Here is a 21935-nt window from a genome sequence, read left to right on the forward strand (position 1 = left end):
ACACACATATCTGCCCCCCACCTACACACACACACACACACACACACACACACACACACACACACAGCTGTCTACAGAGCTGGCTAAATTCATGGCAGCAAGAAGCCTTGAGTTTGCAGCTCTGGTCATCTTTGGTCCCCATACCTACCTATGGTCCAGGCTCTATGGCCCAGGTCATGATGAGATATGATTGACAGAACTCATCACATACCTAAATTGAGGGGAGGCAGAGGATGTGCCAACATTGTATGATTCAAAGAGAGATGCCCTCACTCATATAACAGGCAGACAGATGCAGGACAGATAAACCATCTCATTTATTCCCCTAAAGTGCCTTCTCACTTGTTGAAGCGAATCTTAAGAATGCATATTTATGGTACATTTTAAATTGTAATAATTGGTTGTCAGTATTGAATAGCAATGACACAGATTGAGGTTTACAAACTCGTGTGTGACTCTGAATAATTTCAATAGTTACCTTCGGTGTTCAGTAAGGACTGAGCGGCAAGTACTTGCAGGCTATGAATTCGTCCTCAGTCCTCACCATCACAGCAGGTTGAGTGCTTCCTAGGAGAGGAGGGGCCTATAGCACAGTGGGAAACTTGGCTGGTCTATGTGCTGGGGAGGAGAGGAGTGAGGAGCTGAGGAAAGACGCCTTTGGGGAGAAGACTGCTAAGAACCTGGAGCTGTCAGTGGCTGTCACCTACGTAGGAACTTTGATGGGATCAGAATCACACAGGTCACTTGTCGAGCAAAAGGAACCGGAAAACACTGCTTACCATTGCTGCACTTCCTGTGTACTGCTTTGACATCCTTGTAAAGAGCCACAGTCTTAACTGTGAGTCCTGCACTGTGGCTGTGGCCTCAAAATGGCTAAGTGAGCCCTGTGTGGGGGTGTTTGTTTTTTAATGTTATAGCCTTGGCAGTCCTGGACTCACTTTGTAGACCAGGCTGGCCTCGAACTCACAGCGATCCGCCCGCCTCTGCCTCCCAAGGGCTGGGATTAAAGGCATGTGCCACCACCGCCTGGCTAATGTTATAAATGTAAAGGCAATGTCTCGAGGGCTTGGAGTGTGGCAGGCAGGGACAGGAGTAAGAGGCAGAGAGGGAAAAGGACATGTTAGTGAGAGCTCTGCCTGCATGTACACCCACACACCAGAAGAGGGCACCTGATCTCATTATAGATGGTTGTGAGCCACCATGTAGTTGCTGGGAATTGAACTCAGGACCTTTGGAAGAACAGCCAGTGCTCTTAACCTCTGAGCCACCTTTCCAGCCCAACACCTTCCTTTCTTCATGTGTTCACATGTGCACGTGCAAGCCCCACTATGTCCCCAGTACTCCTGGACGATTGGGATGTGTTAGTGAGAGCTCTCGGCAGGAAAGGCACATGTTCCCAAGCCTGATGAGGAGAGAACCAACTCCCAAAAGTTGTCCACTGACTTTAACACTTGCATACCTACACATGCATACACATACCACCTACCTAAATAAGTAAATGTAAAGAAAATTGAGCATTTTGCCCTTGAGACATCTGGGAACACTACATGCTTGCTCATAAGTATGCTTGCATGTCGACTGTATCAACTTCTTTCTTTCTTTTTGGGTTTTTTGTTTTGTTGTTTGTTTGTTTGCTTGTTTGTTTATTTGTTTGTTTTTGAGACAGGGTTTCTCTGAGTAGCCTTGGCTGTCCTAGACTTGCTTTGCAGACCAGGCTGGCCTCGAACTCAAAGCAACCCACCTGCCTCTGGTTCCCCGAATGCTGGGATTACAGGTGTGGGCCACCCTGCCTGGCTCCTACACAGTTTTTAACATATGCCAACAAAGTGTACTTCACCCTCCCTTGTTCTTAGTAAGCCAGGGACACGGAGCCATGGTTATAGGCTGTGGCATGAAATCGTCAGCGGGGCTGCAGGATGGCTCCAGGAGCCCTACCTGGCCTGGCCCTGCTTAGTGGCATATTAATCTCTAGTCTTGCAGCAGAGAAATAAATACGGTAGAAAGGAAGAGATCCTTATGATGTTCAGCTAAGTCTCTCCCAAGAGAACTACCCGTGACAAAGTGTCCATGGAATAAAGGCAATCACTCGCCGATACCAAAGGATGCCAACAATTCACTTACTTGACTCTAATCCTGCACCTTTTTATTTTCTTCTTCTTCTTTTCTTTTTAAAACCAGTATGCCGGAGAGGAAGCTCGGCTTTGAGCCAGATTGCAAAACCTTCCGAAGCTGTAACAGCAAAAAGGACCTCACAGAAGAAAAGGGGAGGAAAAGGTATTTTCGTTGTCGTTTTAATTATTCCTTCCACTCCCTTCGCCTTCTCACTCACTCCCTGTGTGTCCCTTGTGCATAATCAGCCCAAACAAAGGCTTAGGATGGAGAAAAAGCAGAGCCGATGTCTTGTGACCTCACGCGAACCACCCATGAGCAGTTCCACCATGTCTGCCAGGGAAGTCATCATGGGCAGTTGGACATTCCAAAAAAGCATGGTTTGGAACGATCCTTCCAGGAGCCGCCAGTGGAGGCCTCAGCCTTGGGGTTACTCGAGTTAGAAGCTGGGTGACCATGAAGGAATTTTGAGAAATCCTAACGGGGGTGGGGGGGTTGGGGGTGGGAGGGAGGGAGGGAAGGAGGGAGGGAGAGAGAGAGACAGAGAGAGAGGAGAGGTTGGGAGGGGCAGAAAGAGAGAGACAGGGAGGCAGAAGTGGAAGAAGAAGAGGGAGATAGGAAAACTGAACTCTAAGCAGGCCTTCCAGAGGGTCGCTGTAGCCTCAGAACCTGCTCCTGGCTCTCAGCATCCTGCTCTGCAGAGGGCGGACTTGGCACCACACACACCTCTCCAAGCGCTAACCCATGGAGGTTCTAATCGTGTAATGCAGGAACACTGTGTCATGAATACAGCCTTTGGGGAGCTCCTCGTGGGGCAACCTGAGTCTGTGCTACTGTGTTTCTGAGCACCCAGTGGTTTGTATTTTGCATTTGTAGACAAGGCAACCAGTTGTTTGAGTGGACACCCCCTCCAAACCCTTTGGGCTCTTTCTTCTTCTTCAATTTTTCTTGTTTGTTTTTATTTTTGTAGACAGGGTTTCTCTGTGTAGCCTTGGCTGTCCTGGTTCTCCCTTTGTAGACCAGGCTGACCTCAAACTCATAGAGATCCACCTGCTTCTGCCTCCCAAGTACTGGGATTAAAGGTGTGTACCACCACTGCCCAGCTCTTCTTTAATTTTAATCTGTTCTTGTGTGGTCTCCCCCCCCCACACACCTTTGAATTATCTTTTTTTTTGTTTTGTTTTTTGAAACAGAGTTTCTCTGTGTAGCCTTGGCTGTCCTGGACCTGCTTTGTAGACCAGGCTGGCCTCGAACTCACAGCGATCCACCTGCCTCTGCCTCCCGAGTGCTGGGATTATAGGCGTGTGCCACCATGCCCGGCTTGAATTATCTTTTAATCTTCTCTGTGAAATGCTGCCACATTAGAAATGACAAACTCTTGTGGTCCGAAGCCCACATGAAACATAAAGCAGACTGTATGCCCCTCAGCCCATTGCATGGGAGACAGAAGGAGGAGAAGAAGTTCGAGGTTGCTGGGTGGTGATGGCGCACGCCTTTAGTCCCAGCACTCGGGAGGCAGAGGCAGGCGGATCGCTGTGAGTTCGAGGCCAGCCTGGTCTACAAAGCGAATCCAGGACAGCCAAGGCTACACAGAGAGACCCTGTCTTTAAAACAAACAAAGAAAGAAAGAAATTCAAGGTGATCCTCAGCTACAAAGGAAATTTTCAGGCAAACCTGAGCTACATGAGACCCTGGGGGTGGGGCAGGGAGAGAAGAGTCGAGGGAAAGGAGGAAAGAGGAGACTATAAATCAAGGAAGCCCAGCAGGCCCTGGTGTGCTGCCTGCCGTCGAGTGGTGCTGTTGGAGAAGGCAGTCAGTGTTTCCAAGTCTAAGAGAGTGGCCTTTGGTGTGTCCGCTGGGCCCACAGAAAGGCGTTCTGCACTGGAGGTCAGATTGGAGGCAAAGCTTTGTGAACAAGCTGACCTAGGGTGGGAAGGAGACAGAACTTGGATGAGGAAGGGCTTAAGTAGGAAGGACCTTACCAACAGCATCCAGGAGGCCACAGGTGTGGCTAAGATAGGAGGATGCAGGGGGCTGACCACCTGAGGGAATGGATCACATTAAAGGGCCTACAAGCCAGGCCAAAGGCTTGGATTTCACCCAGTAAACAATTGACACAATTAGTCTCCTCAGCCTGAACCCACAGGAAACAATTTTCATCTATTATATATGTTTATAGTGTCATAGGTTTCAAAACACCTTCCCAAAGGCAGGGCATGGTGGCACATGCCTCATGAGGCAGAGGCAGGGAGAGCTATGAGAGCTGAAGGCTAGCCTGGTCTACATGGAGAGCTGGGGGCTAGCCAGGGTTACATAGTGGCCTTCCCACACTGGGCGGCTGCTTTCACCGCAATCGGGGTTTGCGGGAGAGAATCTGGGCCTTGATAGGACTCTACCTGTTTTCAAAAGGGACAAGATGCGCTGATTGGCGCCATGCTCCTGGGGGCGGAGACCAGATGGTTTCCATTTGGTCCTAATTGGAAACAGCCAAAATATTTTCATGCACACCCCTTTGCGGACAGGAGGTTTTTTGGCCCGATGTTTGGAAAGCCATCCCCACGGTCCCTTCTGAGGCCAAACTCCACTCAGAAACCTAGCCCCTCCCTTCACAGTTTTCCCATTTGGACTCCTAAGAATGTTTACCATGATAACCACAAAAATGTGACAAACTGACACTGGGCAGCCATGTATAGCTTGATGGACTTCCGTGTGGTTGTCACAGTTTTAGCCATGCCCGTCCCAGCCATTCTGCAATGGTGCACCGCGGAACACACAGAGTCATTAAACCGGCGCTGGCGAACCTGCCAGTCATCAGAGGCCCCGCGAGAGCTTGATCTCTGCCCAGGTCCCCAGTGAGGTTGAGGTCAGAAGAAGTCACCTGGAGAACCACTCCTTCGGACTTGAAAACATTGACTGCCTCCCTTGGTTTGTTTTGCTCAGTGAACGAGACGGAAGAGAAGCTGATCGGGCTCCTCAACCGATGCCTCCTGGGTCAATCAGGTTTATGCAGCCTCAGTGGATCCAGCTCAGAGACCTAGGATCTGTGTACCACAAGAGTACGAGAGTTTGGAGGTTAGTCGGCTTTCAAGCAGGTGGCATCCAGCTTTGCCACAGCCTAGTCACAAATAGCAGCAGAAGATGGTGAAATGAACGTCGAAGTCGCCAGGAGTGGCCGGCTGGTGATAACATGGTTCTCTTGAGCCATTCCACTGGTCCCACCTTGTCATCTTAAGCCGTCCCCCCACCCCCACTCCCCGAGACATACACGTGTACACACACACACACACACACACACACACACACACACACACACACACACAAATTCCCAAAAGACCCAGTGGGTACCAAGGAGTGTCTTGTCATCTGGACCTGTTCTTTTCCCAGATGAAGCTACACAGTGTAGCTGTCCCCAGGGCTGCTTTAATTCTGGAGGATCTGGGATGAGAAAGGTGTGACTTAAAGCAGGAACAATGTCCAACCCCAATGCCCAGGACCCTGGGTGAGTACCAAGCTGCCCAAGTGTCGGGCTCAGGTCTGCAAATAAGGCGTTGCTGTTTATATCATAATGGCAGAAATACCAGTGGCGTTAAGGAATTCAAGGGACCATTGCAAGAATCAAGATGTAATCTTCAAAAGCTGTATTAGTTCAAAAACAGGAAGTTACCAGTTACAATCCTGGAGTCATTGTATTCATGGTTTCATCCTGGGGTGACAGCCGAACAAGGAATGAAAACCTCTATAAGAAGGCGCCAGGGGGCTGGAGAGATGGCTCAGTGATTAAGAGCACCGCCTGCTCTTCCTAGAGGTCCTGAGTTCAATTTCCAGCAACCACATGGTGACTCACAACCATCTATAATGGGATCTGGTGCTCTCTTCTGCAGATAAAGCAGGCATAGGCAATAAATTAAATAAATCTTAGAAAAAGAAAAAGAAGGAGGAGGAGGAGGAGGAGAAGAAGAAGAAGGAGAAGAAGAAGAAGGCGCCAGGACCCCAGCGTGAACCAGCCAATACTCATCACAGTTTGCTTTCTTGGGTCTCATCAATAAACAGACAAAGCCAGGCGTGGTGGCGCACGCCTTTAATCCCAGCACTCAGGAGGCAGAGGCAGGCGGATCGCTGTGAGTTCGAGGCCAGCCTGGTCTACAAAGCGAATCCAGGACAGCCAAGGCTACACAGAGAAACCCTGTCTCAAAAAAAACCAAAATAGGGGGCTGGAGAGATGGCTCAGTGGTTAAGAGCACTGTCTGCTCTTCCAGAGGTCATGAGTTCAATTCCCAGCACCCACATGGTGGCTCACAACCATCTATAATGTCATATGGTACCCTCTTCTGTCATGCAGGGGTACATGTAGGCAAAACACTGTAAACTTAATAAATAAATCTTTAAAAAAAAAAAAACCAAAATAAATAAATAAACAAACAGACGAATTTTCTGTTCCCTCTCATAAAACCAGGCGGCGCACAGGGAACTGCACATGTTTATTGTAAATGGGAAGAGGTTACATTTAAACAACTTTAACTTTTTTTTTTTCTCTTTACCATAAGGAATAGCTCCCACCAGGCCTGGTATCTACAGATAAGCACTGTAGAATATGCAGGGGCTGCTGGACCCAAAGGAGGACCAGATGGTGAAGGGGAGAGAGGACCAAGCTGTCTGGGAGGATGCTGGGAAATGTTCACAAAACATTTACACTAGACCTTGAGCATCTGGCCCACAGAGAGTGCTCAGGGGAAGGCATGAGAGGTCAGAGCTAGGGAGAGGACGTTCTAAGCAGTGCCACCCACCCCATCACCACCACCGCCATGAGCAACAGCTCAGAGGGTGAGGGAGCTGCTGCAGATGTGACCCCTGAGGCTGGGTGTCAAGCTGGGGCAGTCTCGTTGCTATGACGAAATACCTGCCGGAAACAATTAATGGAGGACGTTGGTTTTGGCTCGCACTTTCAGAGAGGTCCCAGCCCATCATGGCAGAAAGTTCAGAGCAACAGGAGTGTGTGGCAGCGCCCCACACACAGCAGTCAGGCTAGTTCCAGAAGTGGGAATAGCTCTCAAGGGTGGTATCTAGTGACACACGACTGCCAGCTAAGCTCTTCGTCCCCAAGTTTCCACAGCCTCCCAAAACAGCGCCTCCAGAGGGGAGCCATGTGTCCAAACGCGTGAGCCTGTGAGCATTTCGCATTCAATGACAAGGAGCCACGATGGTTTTGAGTGTTTGTTCCTTCGTTCGTTTGCGGTGCTACTATTTGCCGTGCACTACGGTTCTCAACAACTGGCCTTTGAAAGTGCTTCCCAAGGGCTGGAGAGATGGCTCAGTGGTTAAGAGCACTGGCTGCTGCTCTTCCAGAGGTCCTGCGTTCACTTCCCAGTAACCACATGGTGGCTCACAACCATCTGTAATGGAATCTAATTCCTTCTTCTGGTGTGAATGAAAGCAGAGCACTCATATACATAAAATAAATAAATAATCTTTTAAAAAAAAAGAAAAAGAAAGCCGGACGAGGTAGCATACACCTGTCATCCTAGCACTCTGAGGGGCAGAGGCAGGCAGATTTCTGTGAGTTTGAAGCCAGCCCAGTCTACAAAGCAAGTCCAGGACAGCCAAGGCTACACAGAGAAACCCTGCCTCAAAAAGAAAGAAAGAAAGAAAGAAAGAAAGAAAGAAAGAAAGAAAGAAAAGAAAAGAAAGAAGAAAAAAGGAAGTGGTTCCCAGCCAACCCTCACAGCGATGTTGGGAGCTCGTGGCCTCTCTTTTACAATGAGGTTCAGAGATGCTAAGGTACCCTGTAAGAGCCACAGGACATTTTCAAGAGAGGTCTGCAACCCAAGGGTCTGTGCATTTCCCTGTGCCCCCCCCCCCAACCTCTCAAGCACCACAGAGCCTGGCTATGCCGCAGCCAGGTTCTCTGTGAGAGGGGCGCATCCAGACAGTGACTGTTAGCAAACCTGATGGTTCTCTTATTTTGGATGTGTGTGAATATTCTGTCTGTGCACACATGAGCACCACGTGTGTGCCTGGTGCTCACAGAGGCCAGAGAAAGAATACTGGATGCCCTGGAATTGGAATTCTAGACACATCTGTAGCCCTCTGGCTGAGTGCTGAAAACTGAACCCAGGTCCTCGGGAGGAGCAGCCAGTGCTTTTAAGCGCTGAGCCATCTCCTCACCACACACCTTGCTTGGTTTTAATGTAGTAAAAATAAGCTTGAGTGAAAAAAGATTAGAGTGAATACAGCTGGGGCGGATCAAGTATGACCAGGGGCTGAGCGCGTTCTCATTCGTATTGCCAGGAATTTGTTTTCCACCCAGCGGGAGGAGCTTGGTGTTGCTTTGGTTAAAGCCGCTGCTTCGGGGCAGGCGAGGCTGACCTGAGCCGCACCTGTCTTCCTGCCTTCCTGAAGCTCCCGAGAGGTCCCCGTTCCATTTGTTGTGGGCAGAGATGGTGTTTTCACTACCTTCCTCGATGCTGGTTTTGGAGCAGCTGAGAGAGTTTTCCCACAGGGAGGCAGCCGTGCCCAGTTCATCACCGGGAGGGGGGGAAGGGGGGGCAGGCTCCCCTCTCCACAGATGCACACCGACACCAAGCTGATAAGAACATGCCGCCGGTTAACAGTGGTTCTCCTTGTGAAGCTGAGCATCTGGATAGCAATGCAGCCTTCAGCCCTCATCCCTGTCCACGTGCCTCAGGTTTTGCCCACTGCCGCTTTCTGGTGTGTGGAAATTGGGTGAAGGAAACGAGAGGCAGTGGTCAGGCTCCCTGTCGACAGGGCAGAGACTCAACTTATTGTTTTGTTTTGTTTGCTTTTGGAGACAGAGTGTCTCTGTGTAGCCTTGGATGTCCTGGACTTGCTTTGTAGACCAGGCTGGCCTCGAACTCACAGCAATCCACCTGCCTCTGCCTCCCTGAGGGCTGGGATTAAAGGCATGAGCCACCACGCCTGGCTGAGACTCAACTCTCCCACCCCCGCCTCCCCAGGACAGGGTTTCTCTGTGTAGCCATCCTGGACTCACTCTGTAGACCAGGCTGGCCTCAGAGAATCAACTTTTAAAGGCTTTTAGATTTGTGAAAAGTTTTTATGAGTGAGAAAGCACATTCCATTCATGTTCATGAATGGAATCAAGACATTGTGCTCTGAAATAGCAACGAATGGTAAATGTTTCAATGACTTGATTGTGCTTGACAGTCCGGGAGGCATTCATCCATTCATGAACATTCAAGTATCTGCCATGTGACACATACATATACGCTATGTTCTAGGATATTGATCCTGTCATTCTCGACAGCTGGCAGCTACTACCCTGGCCATGCTGTGAGTACAATGACAAAACCTAGATGTTATTTATTCCAAAGGGGGAAAAAAAAACGAAAGGCGGGCCAGTTTTCATCTATAATCTCAAGTAAAATCCATTCCATCTAGCAATCCAGCAGATTAGATTTATAGCCAAAGAAGCCACTCAGACCCTGTGTGTGTGTATACATGGTGTGTGTGAGCGCTGCGAAAGCTCAGGGGTCAGCCTGGAACGCAGGACGGCCCCCACCACTGCTCTCTGCTTTCTCCCCTTGAAGCTGAAACCAGACGCAGGACCCCTGACCTCAGTGATGCAGCCATGAGTCACTACGGCAGATGCTCCTTTCTTCTGATATTATGTAGAGGTGAAAGCTCAGAAAAGGAGACTTCTCAGACCTTTACAAAGAACTAAACCCCTTTTCTATTTAAAAAAACAACAACAACAACAACAACAAAACGATGGACTCCCCAGGGTCAGTCAGTAGATAATTCTTTTTTTTTTTTTTTTTTTTTTTTTTTTTTTTTTTTGGTTTTTCGAGATAGGGTTTCTCTATGTAGCCTTGGCCATCCTGGACTCACTTTGTAGACCAGGCTGGCCTCGAACTCACAGCGATCCGCCTGCCTCTGCCTCCCGAGTGCTGGGATTAAAGGCGCGCGCCACCACGCCCGGCTCGTAGATAATTCATTTACCAAGAAATTTCTAGGGCCATCAATTTTCCTCTTTAGTTAGACTGACTGTCTGCCTCTGAGGAGGATGGAATTGTCTATCGGGTAATTTGGAGCTTCCAGGTGTAAAGATTGAAGCAGGGAGAATAAAGGTGAACCAAACCTAAAACCAGGACTTCCAAAATCACAGAGATTCCATTCCACTGGTTGTGTTGCAAAAATAAATCTACTCACACATCTATGTGCAAACTTCCTTGAAGAATCAGTTTAGCTAGTAATAAATAAAGGGACCCTCATCTAAAAGTAATACCAATATTCTGATTTTCCTTGCAGGAATCAGGGGAAAAGTCAGAAGCCCGATGGAATCGGGCCCTTGGGTCGTGACGATGCATTTGGCAGATAACAGCATAGACGGGATGGGAGCCGAGGGAGAGAGACTGCTGGAATTCACGCGGGCCTTAACCTGGTGGGAACTGCTGGTGTTACTTTTCTAAAACAGTGTTTATTCCTCTTAGTTTTTCTCTTAACCCTGCTGTCATACAAATAATTGAGAGTCCTTTCTTTTTCTTTTTTTTTTTTCTTTTCTTTTTTTTTTTTTTTTTTTTTTTTTTGGTTTTTCGAGACAGGGTTTCTCTGTGTAGCCTTGACTGTCCTAGACTCACTTTGTAGACCAGGCTGGCCTCGAACTCACAGAGATCCACCTGCCTCTGCCACCGGAGTGCTGGGATTAAAGGTGTGCGCCACCACACCTGCTGAGACTCTTTTATACTAGCTTTACAACACAATACTGAGCAATTTAAGTTTGTTCTTAACCCTCTATGTTATCCTGACTCCATCTTTGCCCCAATCTTCAGGTTACTTGTCTTTTAGTTCTTTCTTTGCTCCAGCTGAATCTACTTTGTCTCTCCCGCACCCCTGCCTGTGGTCAGCTCCCCGGCTTAATCCCTGACTTCTTCTTCTAACTCCGCCTCCCTCCCCTGGCTGGCAGGAAGTCCAGCCCTACTCTCTCCCTTGCTCATCAACTGGCTCTAAGCTGCTTTATTGACATATTAGAGTGGACAATTGGGGAGCACAGTTTACACAACATTTAGACAGGAAATTCTCAGAACAAGGCTTGCCACCAGATTGGGGGGGGGGGTACAGAAATTGGCATTTTGAATTAAACAATTACCCTATGCCAACAGGGAACAGTAAGAGTTCTTAATTCAGCTAAGCTGCACAGCTTTTTGTTTGTGTTTTGGTTTTGGTTTTGGTTTTGTTTTTTCGAGACAGGGTTTCTCTGTGTAGCCTTGGCTGGCCTGGACTCACTCTGTAGACCAGGCTGTCCTCGAACTCACAGCGATCTGCCTGCCTCTGCCTCCTGAGTGCTGGGATTTTTTCTTTTCTTCTTTCTTTCTTTCTTTCTTTTTTAAAGATTTATTACATATACAGTGTTTTACCTGCATGTACACCTCAATGCCAGAAGAGGACACCAGATCTCATTTTATATGGTTATGAGCCACCATTGGTTGCTAGGAATTGAACTCAGGACCTTTGCAAGAGCAGTCAGTGCTCTTAACCCCTGAGTCATCTCTCTAGCCCCGCCAGGCCAGAAATTTTCAATAGCCCACCAAGAGATCAAGAAAATGCAATGCCACAGCACCCTGCGCATCCCCAGTCTCTGCTAAAGTTAGGAATGGGGGGGGGAGGGCAAGCCTAGAGTTCTTGGGTGGGAGGAAAATACAATGGCTTTTGTTTTCACAAAGCTAAATTCATCTGATTTTAAGATCTCTATTCTCAGGCTTGCCTTTCTTTATGTGAAAATATTTGTTTGTTTATAATGTTGCCATAAACCTGGCATGCTGGCATACCTTTAATCCCAGCACTTGGGAAGCAGAGGCAGGTGGATTTCTATGAGTTTAAGGCCAGCCTGGTCTGCAATAGCAAGTTTTAGGACATCTAGGGCTATATAGAGAGGCCCAGCCAAAAAAAAAAAAAAAAAAAAAAAAAAAGGACTAGAGATGTCTTAGTGGTTGAGAGCATTGGCTGCTCTTCCAGAGGACCGGAGTTCAATTCCCAGCACCTATGTGGCTGCTCATGAATCTAACTCCACCTCCAGGGAATCTGACATTCTCACACAGACATACATGCAGGCAAAACACCAATGCACATGAAATTTAATAAATAAGTAAATAGAACTAATATCGCCAGATAAGAGTTGTGTATCAGGAGAGAGATTGACAAGGGCTTGATCATTTTTAGTATGTCAAATAAATGACTAAGAAGTCTTACATGTAACTTTTCTTAAAAATAAATGAATGAATGAAAGATTCACGGCATGGGCTGGAGAGATGGCTCAGTGGTTAAGAGCACTGACTGCTGTGCCAAGGGACCTAAGTTCAATTCCCAGCAACCACATGGTGGCTCACAACCATCTGTAATGTGATCTAATGCCCTCTTCTGGCCTGGGGTACAAGCAGGCAGAGCACTGTATACATAATAAATAAATAAATCTTAAAAGAAAGAAAGAAAGATTGATTCACGGTAGTAAATGCTTGAATTGGCGTCCCTAAGCGAAGCAGAATATTCCAAAGCAGAGAGGTTCATCCAGGGCAAGCGGGACTCAGCATGCCTCCAGTGCCAAGTCGGATGATCATTGCATCAAGTGGTGGGGAGGGAGAGCTGGAGAAGAAAGGTCATTCTCCGAAATTCCGGGTTGCCTTTTCCGGGGGACCATGAGCCGTGCAAGCCATTTTGCTTTCTTTCATTTTTCTCTATACAGCCTGATCAAATACTCCACTCACTTAAGGGAAGTTGACCTTGGAAACAACCACCTGGGAGAAAAGGCTGCAGCTGACATCTTGGAAGCACTGAGAGCCAGGAAGACAGGTGAAGAAGTTTCAGCCTCTCGTCCCCAAGCCCTGACCTCGTCAAAAGTGCCCCATTGGCTTGTTTGTTTGTTTGTTTGTGTTTAAATAACAAATCTAAACAGTTCAATAAGCAGGGTCATCGTGTCAACGTGGCAGGAGGCTTTACAGAGCTCAAGAATGTTTACAATGTTGTGTGTGCCCTTTGGCCCTTGGAGTAGTGAGGTTTTTTTTTGTTGTTGTTGATATATATATATATTTCTAGGCTAGTGTCCAGGCAGTTGTCTCCTACCTTGAGCCTCTGAAGTAGCTGGAGCTTCCAGATGCTTCCTCCCAAGCTGTCTGGTTTTGGTTGTTTTGATTGTTGTTTTTTGTTTGTTTTTTGTTTTGTTTTTTGAGACAGGGTTTCTCTGTGTAGTCTTGGCTGTCCTGAACTCACTTTGTAGACCAGGCTGGCCTTGAACTCACAGAGATCCACCTGCCTCTGCCTCCTGAATGCTGGGATTAAAGGCGAGCGCCACCATGCCCGGCTTTTGATTGTTGTTTTTACAAGTTTTTCTCTATTGATTTTGCTGTTTCTCTTCCCTTTCTTATTCTTCAAGAAAGTTTTCTCCTGTTCTCTGTTCTCCTCTCGACCTAACCTAACGTGATTTGTCCGGAGAAGTGGCCAGCATCCTAAGACCACAGCTGGGCTGGGTGTTGGAGAGTGAGACAGGAGCCCTTCACATCTGAGGCCAACCTGGGCTACATAAGGATAACATGGAGAGAGAGAGAGAGAGAGAGAACACAGACCACAGTGTACCTCAAAATCATTCAAGAGGGTTTGGCTCTAACTGGCAAGTGGTACTGAGTGTCTATGGCCATGTTGCCCTTTGAAATTGAGAGACTCCAGTTCAATTAACGGTGACCAGCCCTGGCCTCTCTTTTAGTATGCATGACCAGAGCTGGTGACCGCTGCTTTTACTGCTGCCACAGATTTTTTTTTTGTTTTGTTTGTTTGTTTGTTTGTTTGAGACAGGGTTTCTCTGTGTAGCCTTGGCTGTCCTGGACTCACTTTGTAGACCAGGCTGGCCTCGAACTCACAGCGATCCGCCTGCCTTTGCCTCCCGAGTGCTGGGATTAAAGGCGTGCGCGCCACCACACCCGGCTGCTGCCACAGATTCTTAAATGGACATATTTGAAAATGAAATTCAGTGTTGAGAAGAGTGAGAAGGGCTCTGTTCTGGGGGAAGGTCGAGTGGGGAGCATTCACCGCCGGTGGCGCCATCTTGTCCTCATCGTGATAGCAAAAACGGTCGGAGGTTGCGGGTTTTCCCTTTGTCGGCGGTGTTTTAAAGAGAATTACAGGGTGATTGTGGTCTGCTGCGTTGCTCTATTTCAAACTAAAGCCATGCATCTTTTAATGAGCAATTAAATGATTCTAAGATTTTTTTTTTCAGTTATCCTTTTCTTTTAGAGAAGCAGAACACCCACTTCTTGTTCCATTAGAGCTGAGATGAAGTTCCACGGGATTTTTCTGTTAAGCCTAACTTTAAGTGCAGGGAGCAAAAGGCGGGTAATGACTGCTTTGCTTTTTCCTGGGGCGCAGTCACTTCTTGCTCTACCTGGCAGCAGAAACCCATTACTGGGAAGCAGGCACTCCCCTCACCATTGCTGCGGGGCGAGTAAAGAGACTAGTCTCCGGGGAGGGCGGGGCGGGGGAGGGGAGGGGAGGGGGGAGAGGAGGGGAGGGGAGAGGGGGAGGGGGGACTTGACGGGAAATGACTTCCACAGGAATAAGTACCTGGGTTGGAAAATGCCTGGCCTGCTTAGTAAATGGCCCAATCTACATAAGGGAGAGGCTGACTCTGGAGTGGCCCACCTGAAAATGCAAGTCCTCATTTAAACAGCGTTAAGAGGCAATCTGCGGCTCGAGAACTCAGCGTTTCTGAAATGCAGTCTAAGTGCGCATCACGAGTAACCTTAATGCGCTTATTTCCTGAGCTGGAATCATCACCGGCTGTTTCTGATGGAGCACTTTAATTAGGTTGCTAGTTTGAACACCAGTGAAAAGTCCTCAAAAAAAGGATAGGCTGCTTGGAATTCACAGGGTGACGCATTTGCAGTTTGGCCTTAAAGGCATCGTTTTAAACCGTACGAGCCATTAGAAATATCACTGATTATATTAAAAAACAAAACAAAACCCTCCAAAATCCACTAATGTTCTTCTAGTGTTTTCTGTGTTCATATCATTTGCAAATCAACAAGAAAGTTTCTAATTCTTTCATGAAGAAATCAGACTAACTTATTTGCTTTGCCTTTATCTCTCCCCCATCTTCTCCTCTTCCTCTGGCTGTGATTTGATTTATTTGAGACAGTGTCTATATAGCTGGCTACGTATGTATGTATGTATGTATGTATGTATTGTATTGTATGTATATAAGTAACTGAAGTTAGTCCTCCTGCCTCCTCCTCCGGAATCCAAGGATTCCAGACTAGTACCATCACGGCAGACTTTAGCAGGGAGTTCATAAGCCAACTCTAACGATGGAACTCCTGCCGAACCCTAAACCTGAGAGCACCCCTACACAGTGTGAGCCGTTCTGTTCATCCATACGTATGTTCTCTCTGCTCAGGTAAACTACCACCCATAAGAATTACAGTCACTCCCCGGATTTCTTCGGACACCTTCAGATCTATTTGGAAACTTAGCAAGAAATCTAAAACGACCCGTAAAAAGAAGAAAAAGGTGAATTCTTTAACGTCTCTGTGGTTGAGTAGCAGCCACCAGGGGGCGCTGCATGAGGAGTGGCGATAGGGGTGCCTTCGGCGCCAGAGTTTATAGAGGCTAGGTCATCCTCCCCCTAAACGGCTTAATCAAGAGGCAAGCAGTAAGACAACATCATCATCTCTCTCAAAAATTTGTGAAAACTGCCTCCGGCTTCAAGCCCTCTTCCCTGCCAGAAGCGTGTCCCTGCAGGTCTCCGCAGACCTACAAGGAGCCTCATCTCTGCCTGTAGGCGCCGATGCTGCCTCTTGGGAAATGATGATTTGCATAGAATGGGGAAAATATTTAATGGCACAGGAAGAAAACATGATACGGAATGAACTGGTTATAAGTACTAGATAAAGGACGAGTTTTGATATGAAAATTAAAAGGTATGCATTTTAAAACCCAGACTGCTGATTGCTAAAATACCAGCACCATTACTACCATTCAGTGAGTAAATAGTCTCCACTGTGTAGGTTTGTGTTCGTATTATAACTTTTTTTTTTTTTGAGACAGGGTTTCTCTGTGTAGCCTTGGCTGTCCTGGACTCGCTCTGTAGACCAGACTGGCCTCGAACTCACAGCGATCCGCCTGCTTCTGCCTCCTGAGTGCTGGGATTAAAGGCGTGCGCCACCATGCCTGGTTTCCTTATGCGTTTTAAAAGCACAATTATTTCTACCTGAAACAGGTTATACATGGTGGCTCATACCATCATCCTAATCAATTTGAGCCTCTGCTAATGGAGCAAGCTTCAGGCTAGCCTGACTACATGAGATCCTGTCAAGGTGGAAAAAAGCAAGTCTTCTGTTGCTTTTTTTATTTTTTTAATTTATTTTATTTTATTTTTTGAGACAGGGTTTTTACTGTGCAGCCTTGGCTGTCCTAGGACTCGATCTGTAGAACAGGCTGGTCTTGGAAGGCAGCTGTGCTCACTACTATACCACCAATGCCACACCAGGCTGGTCTTGAACTTACAGAGCTCCATCTGCCTCTGCTGGATTAAAGGCATGTGCCACCACTGCCATTTATTACTTTTGTTTTGTTGGGTTTTTGTTTTGTTTTTCAAGATAGGGTTTCTCCGTATAGCGTTGGCTGTCCTGGACTCACTTTGTAGACCAGGCTGGCCTCAAACTCACATTGATCCACTTGCCTCTGCCTCCCAAGTGCTGGGATTAAAGGTGTGCGCCACCACACCCGGCTCATTTACTACTTTTTAAACTCATGGCTTCCTGTTCATTATTTCCACAGGTAAAAAACTGAATACAGATGCCATTTTCCCCCCAGTGGATATCACCTATTTTCATGTCTAGACAGACATAGCTAAAAAGAGACTTTTCGGGGCTTGGAGAGATGGCTCAGCGGTTAGGTACATTGGCTGTTCTTCCAAAGGTCCTGAATTCAATTCCCAGCGACCATGTGGTGCCGTCTCACAACCATCTACAATGAGAGCCGGTGCCCTCTTGTGGTGTGCAGGTGTACATCCAGGCAGAATACTGTATAAATGATAAGTCAACCTGCATGCTGGGGAGGGTGATGGGATCCTGGGTGCAGTGGAAGAGGTTGCATCCCAGGGTCCTCTCCTGACTTCTGCTTCCCCAAATCTTCCGAACTGTAGCACTGGCACAGAGCGGGCAGAGAGGAGCAGGCAATGGTTCTCTCCTCAGTTTGGCCAAACAGTAAATAAACCCATTTTCCTTTACCAATTTCTGTTTCTATTTCTATTTTTATTTTTTTAACGAGGCAGCAGATGTATAGCCCTAAGGACCCAGCAACACATGACAACCACAAATAGCCCGACATAATACCAGCAACATCCAGGAGTCAGAGGCAGGAGGATCGCAGTAACTTTAAGGCTAGTCTCATCTGTAGAGTGAGCTCCAGGCTAGCCAGCATTATATGGTGAGACTCTATCTCAAAATAAATAAATAAATAAATAAATAAATAAATAAATAAATAAATAAAAAATTTTAAATGTGGATTTTACAAGTAGATCTCAGTAAAGAGAGAAAGAGGGATGGAGAGGGGAAGAAAATTCTTGAGTTTTTTTTCTTTTGTGCATGAAAAACAATGTGAAGAAAGTTTTGCTCTTTACTTTAAACAGACATAAACATGACTATAAACATGACCGGTAAGAATGTCTAGAGAGCTGGGCATGGTGGCACACGCCTTTAATCCCAGCACTCGGGAGGCAGAAGCAGGCGGATCGCCGTGAGTTCGAGGCCAGCCTTGTCTACAAAGTGAGTCCAAGACAGCCAAGGCTACACAGAGAAACCCTGTCTCGAAAAAAAACAAAACAAACAAACAAAAAGAATGTTTAGAGACTGACCGTTTCTGCGATTATTATTAACTGTTAATTTGCTGCGGTTTGGAACCATGTGGGAGACACACCTTTGGATTTGTTTGTGTGTTCTCCTCTTCCCTGGGGGGCTGTTGGCCACCAGCCCCCCACGGCAGGGGGAGCAGAAGACTCCGGGCCTGGAAGGCTGGAAGCACGACAGAGGTCAAACACTCCGGGAACCACTTCAGGAGCTAGTTCAACTTCTCTCAGGGAGAACAAAGACTATACAGCCCTTGGGGAGTGGGTAGGGGCTTCCGAGATAGGTGTTCATAATTGGGTTGAAACCAGGCACTTTCAGGATGCTCATTTTTGGCAGCACGCTCCTATCATATGAAGGGCAATGAAGTACCTAATTATCCTATTGGAACAGGGTGGGGAGAGCTAGCAGGGAGCTGTGTCAAGAACCATATATCAAATGTGGTTAGGGGCATCTATGTCTAAAGACACTCTCCAGATGGAGTCAGGCAGAGAGCCGGAGGCCATGCTGGGGAGGGGGAATCCTACACCTAAGGCTGAGCTCAGAATGGCTGCAACCTCAAACAGCAGGGTCCTTCCAGCAGGGCCTAAGTGTTTCCAAAGAAGCTTAACCCAAGCAGGAAGACCCACCCCAAAACGCCTGTGGCGCCATCCCATTGGCTGGCGTCTCAGACTGAATAAAAAGGAGAAAGAACTGAGCACCAGCGTTCACTTCCCTACTCCTGACTGGGGACCCCAGTGCCCAGCTAGCCTGGCTCTGGCTGCCCTGCGTTCCCCACCTTTTCTTTCTAGAGTTCCTTCTGGTAGCCATTTTGTCAGAAAGACAAGCTGGCACAACTTCCTAACGGACAGCACCCTAAGAATTAGAATATTTTCCAAATGAGGACACTTAGAATCACTACACAAACCCTTGCTCCAATGCCAGATAGCTCATAAAAAATGGAAGAGGTATGGTTTATGGATGATAATTAGGATTAAATGAGTTTTCTATGTCCTCACAGTATGGTACAGCTGAGAAGCCATTGGAGCAACCAGAATTTTCTATGAAAAGCCTTCTGGTTTTCAGCGGTGCAAGTCAGTTAAGCTCACTGTATCTTGATTTGTCCTTTTGTAAACTACAAAAAGAAATAACTGCCGGGCGTGGTGGCGCACGCCTTTAATCCCAGCACTCGGGAGGCAGAGGCAGGCGGATTGCTGTGAGTTCGAGGCCAGCCTGGTCTACAAAGTGAGTCTAGGAAAGCCAAGGCTAACACAGAGAAATCTTGTCTCGAAAAAAACCAAAAAAGAAAGAAAGAAATAACTGAGCCAGGCGTGGTGACACATACCTTTAATCCCAGCACTCAGGGAGGCAGAAGCAGGGGGATCACTGTGAGTTCGAGGCCAGCCTGGTCTACAAAGTGAGTCCAGGACAGCCAAGGCTACACAGAGAAACCCTGTCTTGAAAAACCAAAAAAAAAAAAAGAAAAAGAAAAAGAAAGAAAGAAAGAAAAAGAAAAATTAAATAAAAAGAGGAGGACTTGACTACCCCGAAAGTATAAAGAAGATTTTTATTGAAGATATAAGGAAGATAGCAGGAAGAAGGAAGAACCCAGGCTGAACATGGCAGGCTAACTAAACCAGACCATGAGAGGAGAGGAGAGAAAGGAGAACCAGAGAGGAGCCGCCAGCGCCAGCCAGCGCCAGCCAGCGCCAGCCAGCGAGAGGGGCAGCCTGGGCTGAATTACAGGGGAAGTGAGCCCAGCCCCTGGGAGGGAGAGGTTTAGGGTAGGGGCGGGGTGAGAAGTGCCAGGGGAAGCCGCAGATACTAAATGAGACTTGACCCAGCTTTGACCTAACAATGGGAATCCACTTAGCTTTCCTAATAGTCAATTTCCTATAGTACCCTGCCGTGCTTAGTTTTGGTCTACTTGACACAAAACTAGGGTCATCTTGGAGAGGGAACCTAAATTGGTAAAAATGCTTCCACTGATCTGTAGGCAAGTCTGTCGTCAAGTTTTGATTAACCACTGATGTGGGAAAACCCAGCCCACTATGGAGGTGCTGACCCCCGGCAGGTGGTTCTATGGTTGCATAAGGAATCAGGCTAAGCAAGCCATGGGGCACAAGCCAGGTAGCAGCGTTCCTCGTGTTCTCTGCTTCACTTCCTGTTTCCAGGTTCCTTCCCATCCTGAGTTCTTTACTGCCTTGGCTTCCCTCTGTGAAGGACTGTGATCTACATATATAAGCCAAACAAATCATTTCCTCCCTAAGTTGCTTTTGTCTTAGAAACAGAAGGCAAATTTACACACACACACACACACACACACACACACACACACACACCTTTTTAAAAATCTCCCTTTCCCTCATTTACCTGGTGTACAAACTCCAAATCCAGGCTGCCTTTTGTCTTTTTTTTTTTTTAATATTTATTATTTATACACTACTATGCCTGCATGTGTGCCTACATGCCAGAAGAGGGCATCACATCTTATTACGGATGATTGTGAGCCACCATGTGGTTGCTGGGAATTGAACTCAAGACCTTTGGTAGAACAGCCAGTGCTCTTAACCTCTGAGCCATCTCTCCAGCCCTGTCTTTTCTTCTTCTTCTTCTTCTTCTTCTTCTTCTTCTTCTTCTTCTTCTTCTTCTTCTTCTTCTTCTTCTTCTTCTTCTTCTTCTTCTTCTTCTTCTTCTTCTTCTTCTTCTTCTTCTTCTCCTTCTCCTTCTCCTTCTCCTTCTTCTTCTACAAATAAAAATCTGCCTTTTCTCTTGCTAACTTGTCTGTGTAATTCACAAGCCGCCACAGACTGATTTTAAGAAAGCCTGGAGAGCTTTTCCTCGTCAACCACAGGAAAGACTGTCTTCATAAGGATGAGTGTCGTGAAGGACTGAAGATCAAAGAAATAAACAGTGTAAACATTCACCTGTGATGGGAATAGGGTTTTCCTGAAGGGCTTAAACATGTTTGCATCAAAGAAAAGTCTCTAAAACAAACCTAGCACCTCTTCAATGTTCTGAACGAAGGAATACAGACTGCCCTGCTGAGGAAGTAAAGTGGCCGAGGAAACACCATCATGTCCCGACTCCATTTGTGTAGACAGTCCTCAGCCTTCTACCTGGTCACCTCCATCCCCACAATGGTCACACCTACCTTGTCAACACATTTGAGATTTCTGTGGCCTTGACCATGGTCCAGATATATTAGCCAAAATAATTACTGTCAATTAAAACAACTAAAAAAGGAATAAATCAAAAATAATTTTCATGTTATAGCTGAAATAATCACCATGTTCGGCCAGAAATGAATGTTTCGAGGTTGCTCTGTCATCTGACTTTAAAGTGAGTGGTGGTCTTTGTGGTTTTCACCTTTTAAAACACTGTTCCCCTGAGCTTTCACTCCAAGAGACTCTGGGGCATGAGCTGGATCTTGGTCATGGACCTCCGTGAATACAAAACCAGCCTGGTTTAAATACTGAGTTCCAGGCCTTCTGCGGCTGCGGTAGTGAGACCCTGTCTCAAAACATCAAACAGAAGTAGAGCATGATGGTGCATGCCTTTAGTCCCAGCATGTGAGAGGTCTCTGTAAGTTCGAGACCAGCCTGGTTTACAAAGCTAGTTCCCAGGACAGCCAAGGTGCCACAAAGAAACTCTGTCTCGGGAAAACTAAACAAAACCAAACCAAATCGAAACGAAAAAAGTTAAGATTCAAATAGGTTTTAAGTGTAACGGAATCCAAGATGCTGGGCATAGTGGTGCACAGCTTTAATCCCAGCACTTGGGGATCAGAGACAAATGAATCTCTGTGAATTTAAGGCCAACCTGGTCTTTCTAGAGTTCCAGGGCAGCCAGGGCTACATAGTGAGACCTTGTCTCAAAAAACCAACAACTGACTGCAGGGGCAGTGGTGGCGCATGCCTTTAATCCCAGCACTCAGGAGGCAGAGGCAGGTGGATTGACGTGACTTCGAGGCCAGCCTGGTCTACA

The 21935-nt window shown here is 47.1% G+C and overlaps 1 protein-coding gene across 2 annotated transcripts in view; it reads left to right on the forward strand.

The window, feature by feature from the left end:
- The window catches only part of LOC311581315 (uncharacterized protein), a 32917-nt gene extending 15582 nt beyond the window's left edge, over positions 1-17335 (forward strand). For both annotated transcript variants that reach the window (XM_084753430.1, XM_084753431.1), the window contains 5 exons: positions 2179-2274; positions 10393-10525; positions 12821-12927; positions 15521-15633; positions 16903-17335. In XM_084753430.1, the coding sequence (XP_084609556.1) occupies positions 2179-2274; positions 10393-10525; positions 12821-12927; positions 15521-15633; positions 16903-16914 (461 nt within the window). In that variant the 3' untranslated portion in view covers positions 16915-17335. The remainder of the gene's footprint in view (positions 1-2178; positions 2275-10392; positions 10526-12820; positions 12928-15520; positions 15634-16902) is intronic.
- The last annotated feature ends 4600 nt before the right edge of the window (positions 17336-21935 follow it).

Source organism: Acomys minous (genome assembly GCF_964271855.1).
Source record: "Acomys minous genome assembly, chromosome: 13".
Lineage (NCBI taxonomy): Eukaryota > Metazoa > Chordata > Mammalia > Rodentia > Muridae > Acomys > Acomys minous.